General features: G+C 34.9%; 1 protein-coding gene across 2 annotated transcripts in view; it reads left to right on the plus strand.

Moving 5' to 3' along the window:
• Nucleotides 1-26,216, plus strand: part of cdkal1 (CDK5 regulatory subunit associated protein 1-like 1) — a 195,799-nt gene that overhangs the window by 139,659 nt on the left and 29,924 nt on the right. For both annotated transcript variants that reach the window (XM_032558700.1, XM_032558699.1), the window contains one exon: nucleotides 5,310-5,372. In XM_032558700.1, coding sequence (XP_032414591.1) covers nucleotides 5,310-5,372 — 63 coding nt within the window. The remainder of the gene's footprint in view (nucleotides 1-5,309; nucleotides 5,373-26,216) is intronic.

A 26,216-nucleotide genomic window follows, 5' to 3' on the forward strand; every position in this document is an offset into this window, starting at 1 on the left:
CTTTATTTGCAACTCACACATGATGATTTAGTGATTGCTTCACTGTATGGTGTTTTTCAAGCTACACTGATGAAATGAATTAGATTTATTTCTATTTTATTTTCTGGTTTGGTTGCATTTTATCTTTTAAAATTTTTTTTTGCACAAAACACTTTCAGTTTTAGAACTGATATTTTAACGTCACATTGAATTACAAAGGATTTAGGAGAAAAAAACAAGGTTATTTCCTTAACATAATAAAATACAGTTATATCCAAAATAAAAAGAGATTATCACCTAAGTAAATTTGACATATTAAAATAAATTAACTTGTATTGAGTCATCTACTGATTTACTACATGGAGAGGAAAACATTTAGTTGATTTATGTTGATTTTGATGATTACAACCTACAGCTAATAAAAACCCCAAACTCAGTTTCTTTGAAGATGAAAAAGGTGCATGAAAATGTCAGCCTTCTGAAAAAGTGTTCACATACTATGCAGTGTATTCAAAGTATGTAATTATATTCTGAGTCACAAAATATACCTTCTTTCCACACCTAAAGAATTAAATCACTTTAAAAGAAGGTGTATGACAACATGATGTACATTAAACAATTTTAAAAAGCATCTCATCAGGACCTGTTATAAAGAAACTACACATTTGTAATTGGTTGTTGACAAGCAAGATCATTGTCTTCTATCAGACTGGAGTTGGAGGTTGCAAAGCAATATCTAAGGTTAGGAACAAGATTAAAAACAAAGAAAGTTGAGTGGCTTTTTTTTTTAGGCAAAACTGTGGTTGCCCTAGTCAAAATCTAGGCTTGAACTCACTTGAAATTTTGCAGAATAACATTAAACATGCTTGAAAACAATACAATGCAATTGAATTAAAACAGTTCCGCAAAACAAGAGTTTTCCAAACTGCCTCCAAAATGATATGATGCTCATTGCCAGTCACAGCAGACACTTAATTCTACTTATCTTTGTTAATGCATTTAATTGTGACCAAAAAGTAAAAAACGATGGAAGGAGCAGGTGCTTCCTCACCTCATTCTAAAGCAAATATCTTAGTATGTGCAATGTGATTTACTGATAGAGAAACACAAATTCATAAAGAAGGAAATGCAGGAACCTAACCAATCAAGTAGCAAGAAAAACTGTCCACCTGCTATGACGTCCAGGTGTTTGGTAGTTTTTCTGTCCCTAACCTTTTACCTGCTATAATAAATGATGTATGAGAAAACATTGGATGCATGGGAGAGTAGACACAGATGGAGAAAATAGGAGACCACAGGGGTGGAAGAAGAAAAAGGGTCATGTTGAGAATAAAGGAATGAGAGTGCTATTAGCTTGGATCTTCATAATCATCCCATAGGGACCAGAACTTAGCCTTGATAAATGGACTTAGTGAATGGATGCTGAGTGTGTATGTGTGTATTTGAATGTCTCTTGGTAAAGATGTGTAGAGAAGTAGCAGCTGCAGGAGGGAACAAGGAAAAAAAATGTGATAGTTGATTAGCTACTCTTGTGGGACAGTGTTTTTAATTTCCCCAGGTTGTAATTGGTTAAGAACTCCATTACCCATGAGGCACCGATGCAGCAGCTGTCAAAGTTAAACAGCTGGCCAGCCACTAGTAGCGCTATCTTCTGGCTTATCATTTATCTATGCCTGGACACAGACATAAGCATGACTTCATGCTTGATTTGTTAATGTGCCAAAACCTTCTGACATGTATCAAGACAATAGATAACTCTGAGTTAAATGTAGCTGACCAGACATAAAGTCTAAGGCTAATGATGAAGTTTTTGTCTGGGTTCTTTATTTAAAATTATATTTTTAAAAGTAGAAAAAAACAATTTATCTTTAATTTCATGTGATCATTTCTGGTTTCTGCTGCTCATGAGGTTTTATGAGCAGAATCCAGCATTCTTAGTACATATGTACTGATTTTTAATGGAGAACTTAATTATTGGGTTAACTGAAGTGCTAAAAAAGCATACAGAAATTACATTTATTTTATTTTTTTATTATTATTATTTCAGCTTTGCTTAACAACTCTCCTGTAATGTTAGTGGCTTTGTTTAAAAGTTATGCAAATTGTTTTATTTTGTTTTTGTTTTTTATTCCTTCAAGTTCTTTGTTTGAACTTAGTCTGCTTGTTCACTTTTTTCTGTTCAGTCTTTGTAGCTGACCTTGGTACTGTAGTATGTATATAACAGCACAAACAAAAAATCATTTTAGAACTAAGTGTAAGATGGGTATGCATGGCAGTAATTTATAGATAGTAATAATATTGCTTATGCCAAACTGTGTACAGTAGCACAAACAAATGTAAGGAATTGAAGGAAAATATGAAGTGCCTGGCGTTTGTGGATTTTAGGCTTAGGTTCTAATGATTGTCATTATCGGAAGATATTGACCTCCGTGCTTCATTAGAGGTTATTAGTTCCTTTTTGATTTTTACATACTGTAGTGTTGGCGTAGTAAACTCTCCTCAGCATTGAGGAGGGATTAAAAATAGTCTTATGGTAGGCTATTTTTTTTAATGAGGTCTGTTTTAAACTGACATTTATCGATCAGCGCTAGGTTGATGTGGATGTAAGGAATTATTCCCAAACTTTCACATAATTGGGGTCAAAGGTTTTCAACTTTTATCTGAGATAGACTGACAAGTCCTTAAATAGACTTTACACTAGTATCATTTATTGTTCTGAAAAATTATTGTATATGTATATGCCTTATTATTACACGTACTGGTTTAGAAAATGACACAAAATCTGAGTCCTCCTGTCACTGTAAAAAATGGAATTGTGCAAAAATATAATTATATAAGGCTGTGTAAACATTTGGTATGCATGTCTATACAATTCAAATGAAAAGATTGTGATGGTAATCATCAGGTGTTGACAAAACCTAGCCTGTAATAACGTTTCTCCTACAGTTGTGTATCTCTGCAAACAGAGTTACAATAAAAGTGATGAAAGCATGGCACAAGAAGAGAAAATGGTGTTGAGGAGTAATGATTGTTCTTATCCAAGGTGCTCCCAGCAAAAAAATAAATAAGAGAGAGATCTAGAGAAATTGTGTATGGTCAGACTTGTGAAGAGAAGGATGTGTAAGATAGTGGAGACTGAATGATTAGTGAGTTTTTGCCCTCTGGAAAAAACAAAAGGAGTGATGGAGGGGGGGAAAAGCTCTGAGGAACATGAGGAAAGTAAAAAGAAAATGAGTTTAAAAAAAGGATTTGGAGATTGTGAAAGGCCTTCTGGCAGAAGAAGAAAGAGGGAAACACACAAAAACAAGAATGGGAGGTTGAGAGAGATGATAGAAAGACAAGGCCAATGATTACAGGATTGTGTGGATCAGAGGAGCCTTATGTGAGTTAGAGATGAGTAGAAATACACTGCAGGGGAAGCAAGAGGAGTGAAGAAATGCACCGATTGGAGGAATACACGTTAGAGCAACAGGCAATGGGAGAATTGTTGGAGAGTCTCAGAAAATGGAGAAAAGTGTACAATTCAAAGGTCTATCCCCTATAAAATACTGTGTTCTTAATAGATTAACGACAACCTTCATTCCAACTTTTTTATTTTCAAAACTTCTTTGTTTACTTTTCCTCATAGGCATTCTCCATCTTTCTAATTTAAGAACAATATCTCACCCTGTCATGTCAACCTTACGTCTCTGTCCATCTCTGTTCACTTGACCACAGATACAGTGCCATTTGAAAGCTGTTGTTTTCTTCTTTCCCTCTCCATTGTAGATGGCAAGAATCTGGCTGTCTTTACCTACCCTCAGGCTGCATATGTCTGTCAAGCTATAATGATGGCTGTGTATGAAGGCATGCAGTATTGACTAAGGTTGTCTTTCCAGTATATAGGATTTTAGAATTTTATAACAGTAAGTGTATGCACCCTTTAGCTGGAGAAAAATGTTCATATATCGTCCTCATTATCAATCCCTGTGATTGAAGCAGTGTTGTGTAACTGACTGCTTCAGAGAGTTACATCTTCCATCATATTACACCTTACAGAGACGCCAACTTTGATGTAGTTTACATCAGGTCCTGACCCGGCCTGAGCCCTTAGATTTTGTGTCCGAGTCCGATCCAACTCCAAAATAAAAATGTAATACATTTTTCTGTACATTTCGCTTACAGTACAATACATTTGCTCTTGTCCAGGACTTCTTTGTTCAAATCTGATCCTGTTATCTCAATTCGAGTTTCTATTAAGACCAGTACTATAGATCAATAAACCAGAACGCATTTACTCAAACATGTAGTGTTGTTTTTGTCCTGGTGTTGTGTAAGCTCATATGAACAAACCACATAGTCATTGGCTTCAATTTGTACACATATGTTCAGTTGTGTTTCCGTACATAATTGATAACTACATAATAGACCTCAGAACAATTCTTACATGCCTGTTTTCATGCTCTTTTTAGCAGCAAAGCAGCGAGAGTTGGAGGGTTGGGAGGTGGGAAGCAAAACACATTTGATAAGAAAATGGTGGAAAAAAGCTTCTGTTGTTTACTTTGTGGCTTTGAAAAGTTTCGTCCAGGGACAAGAGTATCATAATTTTGTGATTTACGTGATTATTCACAAGGAAAGGCGGGGTTTCATATGATTGGCCATGAGATTGAGAGCATAAACACCAAATTAGATTTGGTGCTTTTTTTATGTCAAACTTTATTACCTTAATGTTAATTTACAATCTAATTTTTAAGCATCCAAGTTTGCCACCCAAACATTTCTGGCAAACTCAAAATTGTTAACTGTTTTCTTGGAAAAAGAAGAATAAAGGAACTGGAAATAAATAATACTTAAATTTTACCAGCAATCAGTTTTTTTTCCTTGTGGTCCCCTTAGAGATAGGAAAACAATACATCTCTCCTTTTTTTCCAAGAAGAAATCTTTGAGTGTATCTTTGAGGAGTGTTTCCATTAAGTCTGCTAACCTAGGTCAACAGATCTGACTAATTTATTGGAGTCTGCCATGTTTCTGGTGAATAATCAGTCTTTGCAATAGTTTGTTAATTCTGTGTTTCAGCAACAAGCCGTAGCACTCACAACATCTTGATTGACGGACAACTCCGGCTCTTGATTCCTGATTCAGTTTTAGATTTAAATCATTAATCCGGTAGGAATAAGGATCCGACCAGCTGTGTCCACCAAACAATGTCAATTGGATCCAGTACCAGTATTGAGTTTGATAAAGTCAATCTTTGCTTTACAGCTGTGATTTAAAAAAAATCAAGGACATCTAATTTAAAATAATATTAAAAAACAATTTTTAAACTAATGTTTTATTTTTTCTTCCTGCAGAAAAAGCAACGGACTAAAAAACTCTCTGAACTCTTCCACTCTTACAACCCCTACGACCACAAGGTAAGATTTAGTACTTTTCTAGTTCTTTTGGAAATTTTCATGGTATTAGATTTAACTTATTTCTAGTGTAAAACACTGCAAGTGGTCGCTACTGCCAGGACAGTGTTGTATAAATTCAGTCCATTTACCATTCAGTCTGTTTTCCTAAATTTGAAATGTTTTTCAGCAAATTATTTTCTGATCACCATCTGTTTTTCTTTTGATGAGCACATCCTTGAGTGTTTAGCACCACTTCCACTAGAGCAGAGGTCATTAATCAGAACCAGGCAGAGCTGCTGTAGGTCAGCATCACCAGCATTAGATTACATTTATAGTGGCGGTGAGTTTGTCTCCTCAAGATGGCCATCTGTTGTCAACAGTTTAGTGGATGAGGACAGCATAAGTGTTTGTGCCTGATTGCATTGTGAAAGGCTGAAGTCAGAGATTGATCTAAATCATTGTCCATGTACTTCTGCATCTGTCTGTGTTTGAGTTTCTGTGTACGCTGCATCACCTTCCATATTTTTACACATTTATGTTGTTGAGACTATTGTGGCTGAAGTGTTTCTGCAGAGCTGTATTCATTAAGTGAATGTCCTAATGTAGCATCATAGTGGTAGTCACTGAAAAAGCATGTCGTATAAAAACATAGGTGTGTTTATTTATTTATGGTTAAAAACAAGGTTCAGTTATACAAAAAGATAAATTTTATGAACCGAAATAAAGCAATGAAGCAGAAGAAGGAAAATATGTCTTGCAGGAAGCATAAATGTTTTAAACAGATGTATGATTGGATGCCACTTTGGCAGTGAGTCTATGTTCCGTTGCAAAGCTTAAGTTTAATTTTGTTTTTCTTTTACGCAGTTTCCTTTCTGAATTTGAACCCTGTGGTGCATTTTGTTCCACACTAATTAAAAGAATTCAAGAAAAACCATGTTTCTGCTTTTGCAAGCATTCATTCTTGCCTCCCACACAAAGAAAGAATAGAAGATGCACACAAACCGTCTTCAGCAAGCAGCATAGAACACGGAGTCACATCCGACCATAATAACTGAACCCAAAATTAAGAATTGAGCCTAGTTAGTGAAAAATGTCTATAATTCATTAACACATTTGTGTCTAAATCAGCTACTTGGTATTTGTGAGCTTGCTCACTAATCAGATATATTGAGAAATGGACAGTGTTGCATGTTGCCTTATTGAACCTGCTGTGCCGAGCTGCTCCATCTCACAAACATCACTCCATTCTTAATTTGTCTTCCTCACTGACATGCTTTGTGAACATTTTGAATATACTTCTACAAAAATAAGTAAATGCCTACATAAAACATGGACATAAGTGGTTGATCTACAAAAAGTCTATATTGAAAGTAGTCAATATGTTAATATAATCGATAGTAACAATGAAACACTGACATAAAGAATATCAACCCTTCTAGTTGTCATCTTTTCTCAAGTTTTTCAGTAGGAATAATCATCAGAATCTACTTAGACCTCTAAACCTATTTAGAGAGATCTAAACAAATTTAGATTTTCTTTTAACTAAATGGTTTCTCTCCTATTAAGACAATAAAAAATCTCATATAATGATTGTTTGTATTTCTCAGGTCTCTATTTGAAACTTCTCGAAATAAGTTTCAGTTGTATTGAAAATTTTAATATTTTCCTGAGTCTCTAGCATAAAAATTAAATTGATTTCACTGACATTGTGATAAATTAAAATTTAGTAGATTCAAAACCACTTTCACATGCAATTGAAACCTATTATCTCGAACTTCATTCATTACATCCATAAGCATTCTCTTTCACTTTATGCTTATAAAACATCTGGAAAACTCCCGATCATTAGATCTGTTATACATGAATATATCTTACTTGTCATATTCTTTTTTATTCTTTTACGATGCGAAAGCCTCAGCCATATTCTTCTTCCATACATAGTGAAAATATGCAAATAAATCTCTTGTGTATATATATATATTCCAAATTGAACCCTTGAGCCATGATTTAATAACAAATCTCATGTCAAGCATGCTTCCTTAGCATATCAACCACAGCTCTGCCTGTCCTTGCTCGTGTCCATACTCTGTGGAAATGCTGAGCAGATCAGCTCTTATTAAGCCCAAAAAGCCCTTTAGATAAAAATAAATGATGTCTGATAAGTTCCTTCATTTTATGTTAAGTTCCTTAGGGTGTCTGGCTAAGGTTATGGTTTATATAAGAATGTTATTCTTGCCTTAATACTTTTTTGTGTGTGTATCTGTCTTTGTGTGGTACTGAGACACTGGGCCAAGATAGGAAGGAGGTTCTGACATTTTAAATCTGTTTTTAAATAACATCTATCTTCAAGGCCATAATTAAAGAGGAAGTTGTGGAAGCTAAAAAAGTACAATTAAAAGAACAAAGTATTCTCTCTTTTTAATTTCCTTTGTGATTTTCTTTTGTTTTTGTCTTTGTTTCGTTTTTCTTTGCCTCTGCATTTTGAACTCTGGGCTAATGTGTGTGTTTGGTTTTCTCCTGTGTGTTTATATGAATTACACTTGCTCTTCTCTATCGTGTGTGTGTTCAAGGGATTGGAGAGTGTGCTGGTGTGTGTGTATGTGATGATTAATGTGAGGTATCCTTTAGCCAGATGGTGCTGAACAAGGCCCATCCATCAGCATTGAAAAGACCACTGGGCAGAAAGCTGGCAGAGCACTTTGTCTAGGGCCAATGCCCCCACTGGACACACACAAACACACACATGCAGACAAACTATACACATGAGATCTTAGGCTTTGACTCTGTAGCCCTCTAGGCAGTCATGGAAACAAGTGTTGTGATTTCAAATGAATGGTTTTGCTTGTTTTGTGGCTGCGCTTGTCCTACATAAGTTGTTTTGGTGTAGTGATAACAGCAATACTGGGTTGGCACCTAGACCTATCAGGTATTAACAGAGCACTATTCATATTGTGATTGTTTGGCAAATCAGTTTTTTTGTGTGCGTGTGTTTAAACCAATTACTACATAAAGATCTTAGAAATGCACCAAAACATTGGTTGTTGACCAGTATCAGCCTTTTTTCAGCCTGATCATTCCCCTTTCCTCCCCACTCCTTCGTGAGTGCTCAAATATTTTTTATTACTATTTTATTGTATTTGCTTTAATATATGTGGAGAAAACTAAACAGAATGAACAAAGTAGATTTTTGCAGAAAGATCTATAAATCATTGTAGAAACACAACAAGGCTCTCACGTTTGTCTTAAAGAAATTAATGCAATTTCCAAAAAGAGGGCTGACTCTTTACTGTTGGTCTATTTGTTTTTTGTCTTATCAAAAACAAGAACGTGGTTTGGCTTTCCTCAAAAACATTTGAATCAAGTTATTGGGTCTGCACAAATCTGCTTCTGATTATAAGCCATGAGAAGTTTGTGATACAATTTATTATGAAATTAATATAAAGGCAAATGGCTATGTAAATAAGACAAAAATAATTGAGAAATTTTTAATTTAATAGAATTTTTTTTATTAAAAGGTTGCTCAAAAAAGGTTCATCTCCTACTGGCTGTTCTGAAAGGTCAGATTTGTTCAGTTATTGAGAGCTAAACAAATCAATCTTTGGTTCAGTGCTATCATACTGCATCAACAACAACTCTCCTCTTTTTATGATGTGGTAAAGTCTTTTTTGATATTAAATAATTTAGGAAAACTCAGCCAGGAAGACTAAAAACATTATATAAAGGCTGTTTTTCCATATTTCAGTATTATATACTAAACGTTGATTGGTACACCTTTAGAAATAAAGAATTGCTCTGTGTTCAAACACCTTACATTACAAAACCAATTTTCAAAAACATTTTGTTTTCCTTTTTCCAATTCCCTTCCTTTGTACTGAAATTCTGGATTAATTTTACGTTTTTATTTTTTTTTATTTTTGCCAATCAGAAGCATTTTCAACCTTTGTATTTTGAATTTTTAGAGTTTAATGGAAAAATAATATGGTGAATATCAGCTCCACAGATGATTAAAAGTATTCTTGTGTGTTGTTTGAAAAAGGGTTCATAAACCTTCCAAACACACAGACTTCTGTCCCTTTGCGCCATCACTGTCTCATCTCGTGTAAAGTAGTACTCCCTGAAGGCTCTGCCCTTCCAGGTGGAGTTTGTGAGGCACCCATCATGCCTAAGTTATTCTCTGCAATGTTTGTGACTGTCCTGGCATTCAGCTTTTTTCTGGGAGAGCTAACAGGGAAGCCTCCTTTCTCACTGTGCAAGTCTCCCGAGAGCACACAGACCGAAAGAAACGCACATACATTCTCCACGCTGTGTTCATGGACCTGTATGACAGAGGTGACAGTTTTCCCCGTGGCAAGAGAGAAGGGACAAGCTGTCAACATGGCCCGCTGCACCTGCCCAGCCGCACAAGACACACACACATAGAGCAGGGAGGACAGAAAAAGAAAAATTGGCAAAAGAAAGTGGAGGCGGCAGAAACGAAAGACGGAAAATGAAAGATTAACAAGGTATAGAAGCCATTTATAGAAAATAAAACACTTAATTAAACTTGGTAAACTTCCCTCTCCTGTTAGTGTAAACGCCTCAGAGTAGCTGACATAATTATCTTATAAAGAAAGAAACAAAAATATAATTAGTGTGATAATTCTCTTCCACTCCCTAGATTTTTTTTGTGATATGTTCTACATGTTTTTAAAGGTAACAATTAGCATCCTTTTTCTTTTCCTTTTGGCATTTTAATTGCTTGTATTTTAGAATGAGTTTTTAAGCGGCTGTTTTTCCACTATTGTCACTAGCTAAGCTTTGTCTCCAATCTTGACATTTGCTGCAACATTCTGCTCTTTATTTTCTTTTAATGAACTATTAAGGGAAAATTATGGAATGTAGGATGTGAAAAATAAAACAATGTGGTTAATTTTGGCCTTCTTGGCTTGTCTTCTCTCAATCTTTCTGTTCTTGGCCTCCATTCTATACAGATATATTCTTTAACAAATGATTGATGCTTCTCACCCTACTAATTCAGTTTCCTTTTTGTTCCTATGTGGACAGTTTTTTTTCTCTAGAACATTTTCAGTTGTTTTGAGATATCATACCCTGTCAATTAAGGTTTGTGAACAAAACTTGACCTTGTTTTTCAATCTTTATGTAACCTACAGCAAGCGTGTACTCTGGTCATCTGACCTGAGAAAAAGTTATGAGACTAAATTAAGCTTCAGACGTAGTATTCTATTAACTAGTGACTATATGTTCTCTCATTTTTGATTTATTTATTTACTTTGGTAAGCACATGAGGAACAGAACCTTAAAGTTTTTAGTTTTATTTAAATTTTTTGTAGTACATGACTCATTTAATGTTAACAGAAATGAAATAAAAATAGAAATTCCTCTGTACCTCTTTCACCTCATACAGTGGTGTTGATATAGACTGCAAACTCCATGAGGAAAAATCGCACTAGTCTGAAAAGCGCTACTTAGTGCATTCACACAAATTGACTGTTGTTAGAAAGCTACTATGTGTTGCCAGTCAGCACTAAGTGTTGAGAAAATAATAATTACTGTTTATACATTAAATGAAAACTTGCTGCATGTACTGCCTGATTCTGTAAGTGTAATAGGTTTATTTCTGCTATGTATTCAGACAGGGTGAAGTGCACATATTCATGTTTTTCACATCAGTCCCAGGTCACTTTCAAATGTAGTTCAAAAGGCTCAACGGACATGTGACTTTTCATCACTTCAACCGTTATATCACTGAACCAGAGGAAGTAAGAAGTGGTGAGATGAAATATAAACAGTAAACACAACAAGCATAGCAAATGTATGATTGTTGTTCTACTTAATGATTGCAAGATCCCACTGTGTTTTTGCCTGTTCGGTTTACTCACCCTGCGTTCAGCACGTCTCTACTTACATGGGTGTCACGCAGAGGCAAAAAGAAAAAAAATCTACAAAATAGTTGCGGTATTTATTCATTTTAAACCGTGATAGTCAAGCTTAAGTAAAGTAGTTGTCCCATACATTAATGGAGTTACAAAACAGGTTTTAGTGAAGACTGTCAAGATATTGTTTTTCTTTCTTTTAAATTTGTCATAAGTGATGTGGTCAGACAGAAAATTTACAAATTCTGGTATTTTCAAATACAAAATGACAAAAAAAAAACTTTTGACTTTTTTGATGTTGTCAGCGCTTTAGCCAACGTCAGTTAAATGGCTTTGTAGAACCATTGTAAAGAAAATGACGTACTCTACTTTACGGACTATAAAAAATAGTCTACACTTGAATCTTATACTGTAAGAAAGATAGAAGCAGAGAAAAATATATAAAAACATTCCAGTTGAAAAGGTTCTTGATATCAGTCTCTGTATTCAGGGCCCTTGTTGCACCTTCCCCCTCTTGTCTGCACCAGCTCACAATGGTGCAGACAAGGGACAAAAACACATTCAACATGTATTTTTTTCCCTCTTTGACACAAAACACATAAATCGTAAATTTAATGCTGTAGTTGTTTGAAATTAATATTTTTTTAAAGTCCACTCTTTTTTTGCATTATAACATTTAACTCAACAAACACTTATAGCAACAGTTTAGTAAAAAGGGTTTGCATCTGCTTCAGCTCATTTTGTGACTAAAATCTGAAATGAGGGGTGGGGGAAGCATTAGTAGGGAGGGAGAGGCAGAAAACAGAATGACAGAGGGGTGCTGGGCCTTGTGTTACTAAATGGCTTCCTAGAAAGGAGAGTGAATGCTTTCCCATTCAATCAAAAGGCCTACTTCTCAGCTAGGGTTTTTTTTATGTGTGCTTTATTTTAGTTGAGTGTCTATTTCTTCTGTTTCATGCAGCTGCTCTCTTGGAACTTGTTTTATGTATATTCTTATATCCAAATACATGAATAACAGACAATTTCTATACAGTATTTTCTAGCCTAATTGGATGAGCTGTGTTTATTATTGCACATATAACACCAGCAGTGTATGCATTAAAAGAAAAAAAAAAGCTAAATTGTTTTATATTTACTCTCAAAGGCTGTAATCATGAATGAAGCAGTTAAAATAAATGGAACAATTTCAGTGTCCTGAAAAAAAAAGATCCATTGAAACAGTGCTACCTGGTTTTATGGAAGTGTTCACAGTTTTAAATAGTAAGCTAAAGGAGTCACATTTTCTTAATTGAAATGTTTCACAGTGAACGATGTTTGATTCCTTCTAACATACCATATTCGCTTTAAGTTCTGCCGAATTGCTTCTAGATGTGTAGATACACTGCACTGGAGATAAAGGCAGAACCACCACTAAGTTAAATCCATAAGTGAAAGCAAGATTTTAAATGGTGCTAAAAAACAATTTACAATGGGAGATAAGCCGTCCACAGCCAGTAAAGTGTGAAGATAAAAATCCCCACAAAGAAACTTGAGCAGTTTCTTTTTTATTTACGGAAGACAAAGTGGATTAATTATTCAGAGCTTGGCTGACTAAGTCATTCTTCTTGATAAAGAGTCTGTGACTTTAGATTTGTAAGACTGTGATAAACTGGGATTTCAGTGGAGGTAGTAGACAACATGCCCACTCTAAGTAATAATCTCACACTCGTGTTTATAAGGATGGCTCTCGCTGCCCTTTACCCCAGGTTTATATGTGTGGTAGCAAATATGCTGTAATAGTCAGTCTTTTTGGTAAAACAAGAAATGAACGAGACTTGCATAATAATGTGGCTCTCAGATGAAGAATAAGCAAAGCAGTTCTTTTATAGAACCAGTTAAGAACTGGAACCTCTTTTGTGGAAAACCTCTATAATAGGAAAGTGGAGTTTGCTCCTTATTTTAAGCTCACCTTGACATGTCTGCTCAAATCCAACAATATTTCCTGTCACTGTAGCTATGCTCACAAAGTGGTGCTCATCGATGAGAGTTAGAGCACAGAACTTGCCTCTACAAGCTACTTTAGTCATATGAAATTGCTTTTGGTATTAGAGGACAGACTTTGAGCAGAGAACAGACTCCTGCAAAAATATACTAGAAAATTGATACACCTACAGGTAGAAAGAAACTTGTGTCACAGTTTAAATATGGGACACAACAGAGGTTCAGAGGTACAAAGAAGCAACGAGAGGATTAGACAGACAATGCAGCTTATGTGGTCTAATTTAAACACATTACTACAGCAATTCTTTGTTGGAGTCTGCCTGAGAAGAAAACTGGTCATTTTATAGAAATTAATAACTCCATTTCATGTTGTTAGCAAAGATATTAAATCCTGTCTACACAGTGATAAAAGTTTTAAACAGTAATTTGCTAAATTAATTTGCCTACATTATTTTGTTCAGACTAGACCTAACCCTATTTCACTTTATTTCAAGCACTTTTTAAAAGCCCTACTTTCTGGATATGTGTGTGGCAACAGAAGGCAAAACTTTGTTTAGATTGCAATTGGAAGCCCAGACTCTGGCATTGAATTGTATGAAATGACAGTGTTGCATCAAAATTATTCTAACACAAATGCAATTTATTTATATTAAAACTCATCATGTATTGCCACATGTAACTAAGCTAAAAATAATTTCTTTTATCATAAAATGGAAAGCCACTTTTTTCAGTTTATTCTTCCTTCTCATCATCTTTGTTTTTCAGATGTTTGTAGATGGCATTATTAGGTTGAGAATTTATTTTTAAACTGTACTAACTACTGTATCTCTTTGTGTAAGTTTTTATTTAAGTTTATTTCATAGAGATAATACAGAATAACATAGAAGAATGAGTGAAACAGCAGTCCCATAGCTGTACCATGATCCCTATAGCATGAGCTAATTTGCAGCCCTTGTTTTAGGTTTGTTTTCATATAAAACTTCTAATAACTAAAAGGTTTCCCATGTCATCTCGTGTCATTGTTTCTCAACTTTGCACAGCATTTCATACTTTCTATGCACTTGAAAGCTGTTCGTCGCTCTGTGTGCTGATGTATGAGAGCCAGACTTGTTGAAGGGAGGTGTGGTCGTTTGAAGTTCTGTCAGTGAAAAAGTGGACTCTTAAGCTCATTAAACAGCCAAAAGCATTTGGGATTTTCTTTCTTTAGTTGAGCTGACAGTTTTTTCTTTTTCTTTTGTTTTTTATGTTTGTGGGAAAAAAGTAAACAGAAAAAGTGAATGGGTGCAGGTGGGGATCAGACGTTTACCTCATGGCTCAGTTCCTTTGGCCACACCTACTTGTTTAATGGTTTTTTAGAGGCAAAAATAATAATAGAAATTGTCTTTATGATTGAGTATGTATCTGAAATTTTGTGGTTACAGTTTCATTTTCAGTGGAGTTATGCGGCGATCAAAATATGCATTGGGGGAAATTATTTGTGCTGAACACATAACAATGGTTAATTGGATCCAGGTCAGTACAAGCAAATTACAGAAGATGGACTAAGTTTGAAAGTTGATACCAGTAGCATGGAAATGTCAAAATTTATCTTAATCTAGAGAATTATTTTCTTGTTCATTTAAGCCAGAATTCCAGTCACTGTACATTTTATTTTATCTTTCTTTATCAAATCTGCATAATTTAGTGTACTTTTTATTGATTTCAGATAGAAAAATAGCCGATCCATACATTTTTAATTAAGCTGACTTATATTTATTTGTATTTTGTATTTATGTTGGCTGATCTCAACCATCTGTCTTGGAGAGTATTTCTGTTACTAACTTTAAAAAGGCCTTTCTTTGAAGGGAGGGAGCAACACCCTGAGGGCTTGTCAGCTAACTTCATGATATGACGCTTCTGTTGAAAGAAACCAGAGAAGATCAAGTGCTTAATGGCCACCTGTGTGTACTTTGTTATTGTGCTTGTAAATCCTGCCAAAACCTATCCCTCATTTAAAGTCCTTTTATATTCTGCCTCTTAATATTGTATGAACTTAATGTATTGATTGTATCTTATGAACTTGGTTTGAGTATTTAAAATTCAATTTGGTGTGATTTATTCCTGCAGAAGGAATGAAAAGAGGCACAACTGATCAACTCTAACATCTATCAATTTTAAAGTGCAAACATATTGTCTTGTCTCACGCAGAAACATCCCCTAGTTTTCACATTTTGCAACTGAACAGCCACAAACGTCACTGTTATTTATTTAATAGTGCATAATGCTAAGGTGGAAAGAAACAGATGCATAGATTGGTTAATGACTTGGGTTAATTGGAATGGATATGTGATTAGATTGAATTGGCTTTTTTTGTAAAATTCCTTGAGATGACATCTGTAAATTATGTAAATAAACAGAATTAAACATAAAATGTAATATTCCAGTAAGACCCCCTGTCTGCAGTTGGAATGTGATAACTTTTTTTATTTTTACTCTCATAACCAACACATAGTTTTGCCCAGTAACACTTTCACACATGTAAGTGTTGAGAATCGAATTTTAAATCATCTGGCCTGGGAGAAGAACAATCCTCCCCTTATTCATAGCCTTTTTGTTTAAAATGAGGTGAAAAATTCTAAACCTGTCACATTTGTTTGTGGACAGCTATGAATAATGCCAGAAAAACAGAAGTATGAAACGACAACAAAAAAATTAAAGGACAGGCAGAGCACTTCCAGTCATCTCCTCTCATTCAGAAGCAATGTGGTGCTCTGAGCGCAGTCCTTTCCAGGAACAACGGCATAAACAAATTAAGTTAGTGTCCTTACAGCTCTTTGTCTGTGGTTATCTGGAGATTTATGTGCCTCTGTTTGTATATGTATATGAAATTTCTGTTTTTCCAAACTATCTTGGCTTAAGTTTTTTTTATAGGTGTGTTTGTGTGGGAGAGAGATGGAGAGAGAAGTAGTCATTGTTTATATGTATGGTATCTCTGTTATGGCTCTAACGGGAAAGCTTGTCTGTCTTCATGTTTGTGAGTACTTACTGCATTCTGACTGCTTCTCTCGAAGGCAGTGCCTGTAAAAGTAACTCCAAGGCCATATTGTAATTACATTGCTTGGAGGGTATTTTTTCATCTGAATAACACATGTAGTGACAACAGTACCCGAAGCTACAACTGGGTTTGGACATGAGCATTAGATTTAATTTCTCAGGATGTGACATCTCAGGGCCAGTTAAAAGGCAAACAGATCCAATACATATGAGCACACAACACATTTAGTTGCATAAAACCAGAGAACACCAGTTCACTCATGGAATAAAAATAATCCCTAGATATTTTGCCCTAGACTGGAGTTGAATAAACTATCATAACATTATTCTTAAGGTACCACCAGTGCATATAGTCTATTGTGGATGTGTTTTTGTGTCATTATTAATACTTTCAGGTCTGACAAAAGTCCTAAGTCTTAAGTCAGGTTGAAAACTGTACAGTATTATGTGACATTTGATGAGAAACACTTTGCATAGTAATGCATGTAGAATGGTTTCAGCCTTTACTGAGTACGTTTATCTATTTAATGCAAACTTGAAAAAATAACCTTTGCTGATAATTATGGAAGAGACAAATAACATGCTGAGGACTTATGGAGGACGCAGGCTTGTTTATATTCTGATGTTGCTGGACCCATTCTCTTGCATTTGACCTCTTCATTGGGAAACATTGACATTAGAGAATGACTGTGCATGCCCATTAGCAAGGTGGCTTTTAAAGTTGACATAACAGTATCCTAGTGTATATGCAGGATTATTTATGTATCAAGTGTACCACAGGCCAAGATACCTTTTGTGATGTGTGGCTGTATGGGCACAAATAAGTATATATTCAGTCAGTCACTATATGCTCTTAAGGCATGTGAAACTAATTGAAATTTATGACAATATTTTAAAATCTCTGTAAGCAATAAACATAGAGTATATGGACAGATTTGAATGTATATGTTGAGGAGACTGCTCAATTCAGATTCACAATGACTTAGACAACAAAGATCTTTGTGGCGTGCTTTTTGAGAACAATCACTTGATTGAACTGGTGTATAAGATTTATAGAACCTATTTTACAACTCAGACTCATGCTTAGCTGTTGCGGTGTGTGCTTTTCAATGGACGGTAACTATGAGGTTTAATTTTCAAATACCGCTCAATAACGCTGAGTATTTAGTTAGACCTCGGTTGTTTGGCTTGTCACAAACATGAACATCAAGTTCCCACAAAAACAGACAGCCCTGTTTTTTTCATTGGCCTCTCTCTCTCTGCCATATGTCATGCAGGGGCCTGCATCTGCTGGAAAACAAACAGATAGTTACTAGAGATGTTTTTTTATGTATTGTGGTCATAAAACATTTGCATATGTATTCACTCACACATTGAAGCAGTTCTGTTTGGCCCCTGTCATTTGAACAAGTCATTCACTGTATTTACAGAGCAACACATAAACAGACCAAACATTTTGCTGGCAGTTCCTCTTTTACTGTAGATCGCGATATCTACAGTAATATAGATACCGCTATGTATAATACCTCAGTCAAGATAAAAATCAGCTTCTAATTGTTTCTATTAAGCAACTACAAAGCTATCCTTACATTTAAAATAAATTGCACCTACACATAACTGGGTGTTTCACCCTTGGTGGCAAAATGCCTTTTTGTGATAACTGGCAATGAATCGTTTATGTAGCTAAAGGAAAAATGTTGACAGTCTTTAGAAGAAAAAAACATTTTTTTAAATTTCTTTTTTTAATTTTTTTTTTAGCATAAACAGTTTAAAGTCATGCCACAGGAATTCACTCAGTTATAAATCCTATGGCACAAAATATCCTTAATTTTCTTTATGTGCCATTCAGAAGTCTTTGGATCTTTGTTCTTCTACATTACCCAAGTACACTTTCACTTAGTCATTGATGGCCAGACAGCTTTGTGGAAATAGGTGGGCACACTGAATAGCGGGCATGGGAGATTCAAGAATTTCTCAAACAAGCATAAAAGAATCAAAGCAATATTCCATGTGTGTTTTTTGATGAAGTAATAATATAACATTGTGTAAAGCTAAAAAAAATTTGATCTTGCATAATATTCCCCTTTAAAAACAATTTCAAATGTGTTTCCATCTAATTAACATGTCTGTCATGAAGGTCTTCATAGCACCACAATACTGTAAAAGAAAAACATACATATAAAAAAAAACAATTTCACATGCAGCCAACAAAAGTGTTGCAGACAAACACTTTTGTCTTGGCTGCCAGTTTCCCTTTAAATGTTAATACCCACCAATAATAAATTGGCAAAGGAATAATAGAAACCGTATTCTTGTCCTTTGCTTTCTGAATGAGCTGTGAAAAGAAAAACAATACTTGACAATTTGTAATGCAGCAAAGTATACCCCAGGTATAACAGATCTATAAAACTACATGGTCACACAAAAGTATACTCTGACAAGGAATTGTTAGCAGATGTCTTGGATCACAGTGTTCAGTGTACATAAGCAAACACTACAACTTCAGCCCCCTGTCACTTTCTTTGCACACGGAGGAAGACAGTTGTGATTTTCCTTGACAGAAACTGAACTTGCCTTATGTCTCCTCCAGTAAAGTAATGGAACTCAAATGTGGAAAACTGTCTACAGAAATAAAAAAATTACACCTATTTTAAATGAATTAATAAAATTTTTATAAAGCTGTTAGAGTCCAGCCTCGACAATAATGAGGTGAAAACATCTCGAGTGCTTTAGTAACTTGTAGTTCAATAGTTATCTATTGAACTACAAAACTAAATCACAAAACCACATTCAAACATTTCAAATTAAATAGAACATAATATCTGCATTCATAGCTGATTTTTTTTTTCTTTTTTTGAAGAGCCCTCATAATGCCATGTTACAATATAATTGAATGACTTATGAAAAGACTGCAGTAGTTGGGTCCCATTGTTTGATACTTATCAACGGTTATTTTTTTAGAGTCATGGTTAAATATCAAATTTCTTTTTGATATAACGATATTTAAAAGACCTCTTTGTACACTGGTTAGCTCTTGAATTGAGTATCTAAAGAAAATTCAGTATCCAAAGACACAATTTATGTTTGATGCAAAGGGGCTTATTAAAAACAGTCTTCTTAGAACAAAGAGGATGGTGCATAAAAACTTTTCCAAATCTATCACCTGAAAATCAACCTTTTATCCTCTATTCACATTTATATATTTACACAATCTTGAAAAGATCTAAGAGACAAAGAAGCAAGGAGATGAAAAATTATGGCATTCATCAAGGGTCATGACCCAACTTTTAACCTGGATAGACATTGGGAATATCCTTGCCTCGTTCCCTAGAGATCATCTTTTTCTTTTTATCACATCTCTCTGATTATACTCTGCATACTGTAAGGCTAGTCCTTAAACAGCTATAGGACTGGTGTGTCAGATAGGCCTTTCTATGCACCACTGATGTGACTTATCTTTAGGTGTGCCTTGTAGTGATAATCACAATCACTCTGCTTTTGCCAACGCCCTACTATCAGCTGCAATTATACAATAACGTGGATGAATAGATGTGTGCCTCACCCATGTATTTTCTCTTCCCCTCCGTCGCCCTGTGTTTCTTCCTCCATCTCTGACTTTATACACATATCCACATAAATTACACACAACAAGGCCTCCAGGCCCACAGGGACATAACGGACAATCAGCCTGACAATCACAGCTGAGCTCCAATTCATGGTGCAGTCGGACACACGATTTCAGACACATAGATGCTGCAACGCCAAGGGCTTATTCTCCCCCTCCCCACCCATCTTGGACACAGACGCCCACACAAAGGATTGCACATTTGCTCTCTTGGAGAAGCCCTACAGTGGAGGAATAAATAAAGAAGAATTGAATCTTTCAGACACTGTGCTGGTGTAAAATTGCTACTTTAGCAGAGACAATAAAAACAGATATATCATGTTATCCTTTTTCTATTATTGTTTTTTGTTTCTAATTTTAATATGATTTTGTTTTACACTTAGAAGGTTGTATGAATACATATTTTAAATAAGAATTTTAGGTTGAATAGTAGTCTGGTCCAAAGAGATGACTTACATAATTTATCAGCAATCCTGCTCTGAACATTTACCTTTTAAAGTTAACATACACACACACATATTTACCTTTTTGTTGGTGGAGTTGTTGCCTTTACTATAGTTTGCTCCTTGTGTTGATATCTATCTTTTTATTTGTTTTTTACATCAATTTGTAGAATATTGCAGAAGATTTTACAACTCAAACTCATCCTTTACCAAACACCCACATGTCTTAAACTGTGTTCCTTGTTTTTCTTGACACTTTCTAATCTTTGCTCAAAGGTCTGCACTTCATCTTAGTTTATCACATACTTCTTCTGTTTTTTAGTAGTTTGGGGGATTTTTGCGTGTGTTGTGCCATGTATTTTAGTAAGTGATGTTTTGGAGGCTTTCATTCTGTGTTTTCTGCTCTGTCTCAGTTGTGATGTGATTTATTCTAGCATCTCAGACACCCAACAGCCTTTGGGCTACTGTCACAGGGCCTGTGTGTTTCTGGGCGTGTGTGTGTGTGTGTGAGGGACATCTATCTGTCTCTTGTCTGACGAACTAAATTTGTCGTATTGGTGACAGACATGACCGCCTTTTCTTCTAAGATGGCAAAAAAAAAATTGTGAAACACTTGACTTTTTCTTCTTTATGTTGTATAATTTATATGTGCTTTGCAGGTATGTATTTAAAAGTGATACATACTTATGTATACCATCATAGGTTTTTCAGTAGAACCAGAACGGATAAAAAGGCAACTAAAGTGGCTACATGGTAGCCCCTTACCAATTTTACCAAGGAAGAGGCAATGCAGAATCTGCCTCATAGTTCTAGAGAATGTTTTAAAGTGTTTTATTAAAAAGACTGTAGACGTTTTGAAAAAAGAGCTATTTAAATCTTGGAACATCCTTACACCAGAAACTAGCCCATCCCCTACTGGTCATGGAAGGTAGTGCTGGTCATAAAAACACCCAACATCTGGATTTTGTCTTTAGATGGAAATTATACAAATCTCCATTCAGTCCAAGTCCAGTCAGTCTGCACTCATGTTTTGTTATTTGTAGTTGGAAATTGTGTTGGAGAAAGAAAAGAAAGATGTCTGGCTGGACCCATATTTGTAGTGCCCAGAAACATGAGTCAACACTGCCCTAAAATCAGTCTCAAACATACAAAATCACTGTCTGAAAGGTCTGACAGTAGAGCTTTAAACATTTCAATGAGCACCAGTCTTCAAATGAAACTACAGCTTTGCTTTATTTTATTGTATGACCTTTCTTTGCTGTTAGACGGCCTTTTCCCACAGTCCAGTCAAAAATATTACAATATGTTTGTCTTAAAGAAAGAAGAGTCTGAGATGCATTTTCTGTATTCATGAGATCTTGTTGTTGTATTTAAAGGTACCGTGAGAATGTTTTTGAGCAAATTATAACAACTGATATCCAAAATTGTTGTTATAGAGCGTCACATACTGACCTTCCTTTTGCTTACATTCTTTACTGCTGTCTCACTCTTCCTCTGAAACTTTCAAGACCTTGTATGACAGTTTTATGACCCCAGTATTCATGTAAACTAGTAGCATAGCTTTGTTTGTTTTGAGGATGGAAAAGATACAATTTTTCAATTGTGGAATTTCCCACTGAGTAACTTTTCTGGGTTCTTTTGAGGTCAATGCTGCAGGATTGGTTTTCCTTCATGTGAGATGGAAAGGTTTATGTTTAAGTCTTTACTTTAAGTTGCTTCACATTGATTTTATGCGCCTGTCTTACTTTCTCAGAATCAATCACTCACCAGTTTTTAAATGTAACTGTTTCAAAAGGTTTTTGTGTGTATGTGGTGAAAGCATATGGCATTTATTGGGATGGTTGTGTGTATGGTTAAAAAACCTCCCAAAACATGGAAGGACCGGTGAAGCTGTGGAGCACATTAGAGGAGTGATAAAGGCTCCAAGGCACACCAACAAGCACATATTCTGCTTTTGAGGTTTGATTATTCATTATTCAAGTGACAAGCACATTTCTATCATTTTTACCATGTTTTCTGAGTGTGCATTGATCATTTTGAAATGATCAATGCACATTTGAACTAACATAGTTCAAAGTACAGAAGCACCAAAACAAGCGTGATGGTAAATTGCAGCTAACTCCTATATATTCTGTTCGGAATACTCCAAGTCATTCTCACAAAATTGTTATATTCATCAGGCATGTAATTAAAGAGTCACAGTTCAACTGTATGTCACTGCTCCTTTTTGTTGCCAATTTCCTAAACACTTAGATATTATACGGTCATAGCAATAGGATTATCAGTTCATTTGTATTCAAGGAGTACCTTCAGATTCCATGAAGTAGAAAACAAGCATTTATTTTTTCTTTTGACCCTGGCAAATCAAAACAACTGAATACACAAACATTCAATGCGTTTCCTAACATTTAAAAGGCGTGGACACTATTAATTAAAATTCAAAGCATGGCTAAACATGACAAAACACCAAATCCCCTTTTTCAGTTGGGGATAAATAATAAATATGCATGAGAAGGTATCAAGTTTTAACATTACGACTTGAAATAGGTTTAGAGTAATCTGCATGAAAAAAAAAAGTTACATCGCTATTTAATTTATACATATATATATCATGATTTTAGTGGAACTGTTTTTTCTTTTAAAAACCATTTAAATTGTCAACTTCCTTTAAAAAAAAAAGCAAAAATGGGGATAATGCAGCCACAAATAGGTAGAAAAATGCAATGTGCAAGAGTTGGCTTTATTCCTTCACACTCATGCTGAGTACTAACTTTATTAATTACCATGTTTTCAAAAAAATTTTTGATCATTAATCAGTCTTTTGTAGTTTCTGTTCACCAAGCACATTTTTCTCTTTGTTGTTGACTACTTCAAACACAGGTCAACTATTTTTTCAACTTTCTTCATGTCAAAACACATGAATTTCATTGGGCAGGACTGTTTGCTCCAACTTGGACTGAAGCTAAGAGTCACCACTGTTTACTTAGTGTTACCACTAATATGTTTAATCTGTTCTCAGAGTGTAGTTCCTTCCTCAAACCCTCAAGCCAATGATTACAGTATTTCCCCTGCTTTGTACTCTTTCATGTACCACTGGGTAATCAACATTGTAAGTACCCAAGACTGAATAGGCTTCATGATTGTTCAGCTATTGCAATTTTTCTTTAATCAAAATTAGGACAGGGTTACTGACATGTCTAGATTAGTTTCTTTTGCCTAATTTACTCTGAGAGACATTTCTTTTAGACTGGAAAATTTACTCCGTTTAGCGGTGCATGTAAATAGTGACATGTTTAATAAGTGATCTACCAGTGATAATAATTTAAAGGAGAAACATCACCCTGAGTAAGTGAATTGTTTATGTAAGTGAATTTCATCACTAGATTAAAAAAAAGAATCCCAAAGCAAAATCTTGTTTTGCAGCATCCTCTCACTCAAAAAGGACATTCCTCAGAGAATACCTGAGCCACCTAATCTCCTTTACTCAATGTTCAGATGTTTAGGTTTCATCACCCACCTGTGTATTTCCTTGTTTGCTAGAACGCACCCCTTTAAAGGTTTGGAAGTCTCAGAGAGAAAACTACATGATTGCATTGTAAAAGCCAGATGGATACAGTTTATTGGCCAGAAAAGCACCTCCAGCTGCTGTTGATAACTGGGTTTGTAAAAGACATAACTGTGCAGACTGCAGAGCATTGTAAAGTATTTTACCACATGCAAGGTTCTAACAGCTTGAATGCTTTTCTGGTATTTGTACAGTTTGATAAAATTGTCTTTAATTTGCTTCATTATTCTTTTTTAATGCAAATTATAGTTTTTGTGTCCTTGTTTCTACTTTTTAGCGTTACTTCCTCCATGCCTGTTTCACTTAGCGTTGAGACTCCTTTTAAAGTAGCTAATTTGTAGACTTTTGATCTCAATTGATTTTACATTTGCCCCTGTAAACACAAAACCAAAGCTCTCCATAATCCACTAGTTTTTGTGGCCAACTCTGAAAAGTTTCAGTGTCTTTGAATTTTACTTTGAGGCTAAAACAAAACACCCAAACCAACAGGGGAGATTTTTTTTTCATTCATCTTTCAAGAAGCTTATTCAAAGGGAACCTCCAAAAGATCAGAGAATATTTCTTTATTCTTTAGCCCTGTTAAATCACTCCCCACAGCGATTGTTTTCCAAGGAACAAAAAAAGAAAAAATCTCTGGCTTGTTTATGTAGTTCATCAGTGATTGCATGTCATGATAATCTACAAAGCTGAATAAGTGAGATCTGTGCATAAAAAGCCCAAATCCCGGTTCATTGTCCTGTCTTATTCTTAATCCCATCTCCTATTTAGTTGGTCAATAAAGCATAAATTATACTCTATATACTTGTATAATCACAAATGTATATGAAATATTGTTTCTTCCATCTTCTCCAAAACATTTGTAAGATATGTTATATGTATTCTGATGGTCTCTCGGTCAGTTTACCGATTCGTCAAGTCACATGCTTGTGAAATCTGTAAACAAACTATTTTGTTCCACATACTTCTGCATATCAATTTATTTATTTTTTTGTGATTATTGAATTCACCGTTGAGAAACTGGAAATAACTGCAAGAACTGGTAAACCCTACACCCAATTTTCATAGATTAATGTTCTGACACCTACTTGGGGCAGTTGTTTCAAAACGTATGACCAATTACAATCCGTGATCAAACTAGGGGTTGTAATAGAAATTAGTCTGCCAATTTCAGCTAGAAATCTGATCTATGTGATTTGAGGCTTGTTCATTTGAACATAACTACATAGGATAATGGGCAAATTATGATATTACTTTCAATTTTTGTCTCTCCAACTGTTGTAAAACATGCCAAATGTACAAATTATTGTATATTGGTCCAAAATACCAAATGGCCGAAGCTGCCTCTTCGTACATACATAAAACAACATTTTTGGGTTCCTTTTCCTAAGAAAAATAATCATAACTACAGTACATATGGGCAAAATGTCAAAGGGTCAAATAGCCACTGCACATTTAGTATCTTCTTAGCATTAACTTTTCTTTACAACCATATAACATTATAAGTCAACTTTAGTTCCATGTCTGAAATTTGGCAACAAAAACCCCCGCTATTCTCTTGCTTTTACAACAAGACCAAACATGGCATAAATCAAAGCAGGTGGGGCTGTTTAGAGGGGAAAAGTAAAAATGTGTTTCCAGTGTTTACATTTTTCATCACTAGATAGGTGGCTGATGAACATATGCACTTTGAATTTAAGAAAACTCTGAGATTACTCATTTATTTGAATCAACTGTGTTCAAGCAGGGGATCATACAAAATAGCAGTATGGTGGATTCATAGGACAATAATTCATAAACATGGCTGCAATTTGTAAAACATGGACATAAATGGCTGTCGAGAGTTACTATATAATGATTGAGATTAATTCATGACCTTAAGACACTTAAAGCTTGATTGAGAACTTTTCCATCCAGCTTGATTTTAAGTGATTATAATCTAAAGATCCATTCATGGATGGAATTTTTTATTGTCAAATACTCTGACCTTAAATGTTGCCTTTTTCATCATATTGTGGTGGTAAAAACCATAAAACCTCAGGTATTCTGAATGTTACAATCTGGGTAAATTATAGTTTTTTTTAGTTTTTCCAAGAAAATTCATTGGATTTCATGTTTTTGTTAAACAGAAATTTTAAATAGACTTGAAGGGATGTGGTGTAAGGTTTTTGTACGCTTCAGCTTAGATTAAAAATATTCTAATGACCAAATCATTTTTGTCTCAAAGCTATGAAAGTGGCAGAGTGTACTTACTTTCTTTGAAAGGAAAATGGAATAAGATCTAACACAGAATGTCTTTACCATAGTATTTTATCTTATTTAAATGCGTTATAATTTGTCTTCCTCTAC

The sequence above is a fragment of the Xiphophorus hellerii genome, chromosome 3, assembly GCF_003331165.1.
Source record: "Xiphophorus hellerii strain 12219 chromosome 3, Xiphophorus_hellerii-4.1, whole genome shotgun sequence".
Taxonomy (NCBI): domain Eukaryota; kingdom Metazoa; phylum Chordata; class Actinopteri; order Cyprinodontiformes; family Poeciliidae; genus Xiphophorus; species Xiphophorus hellerii.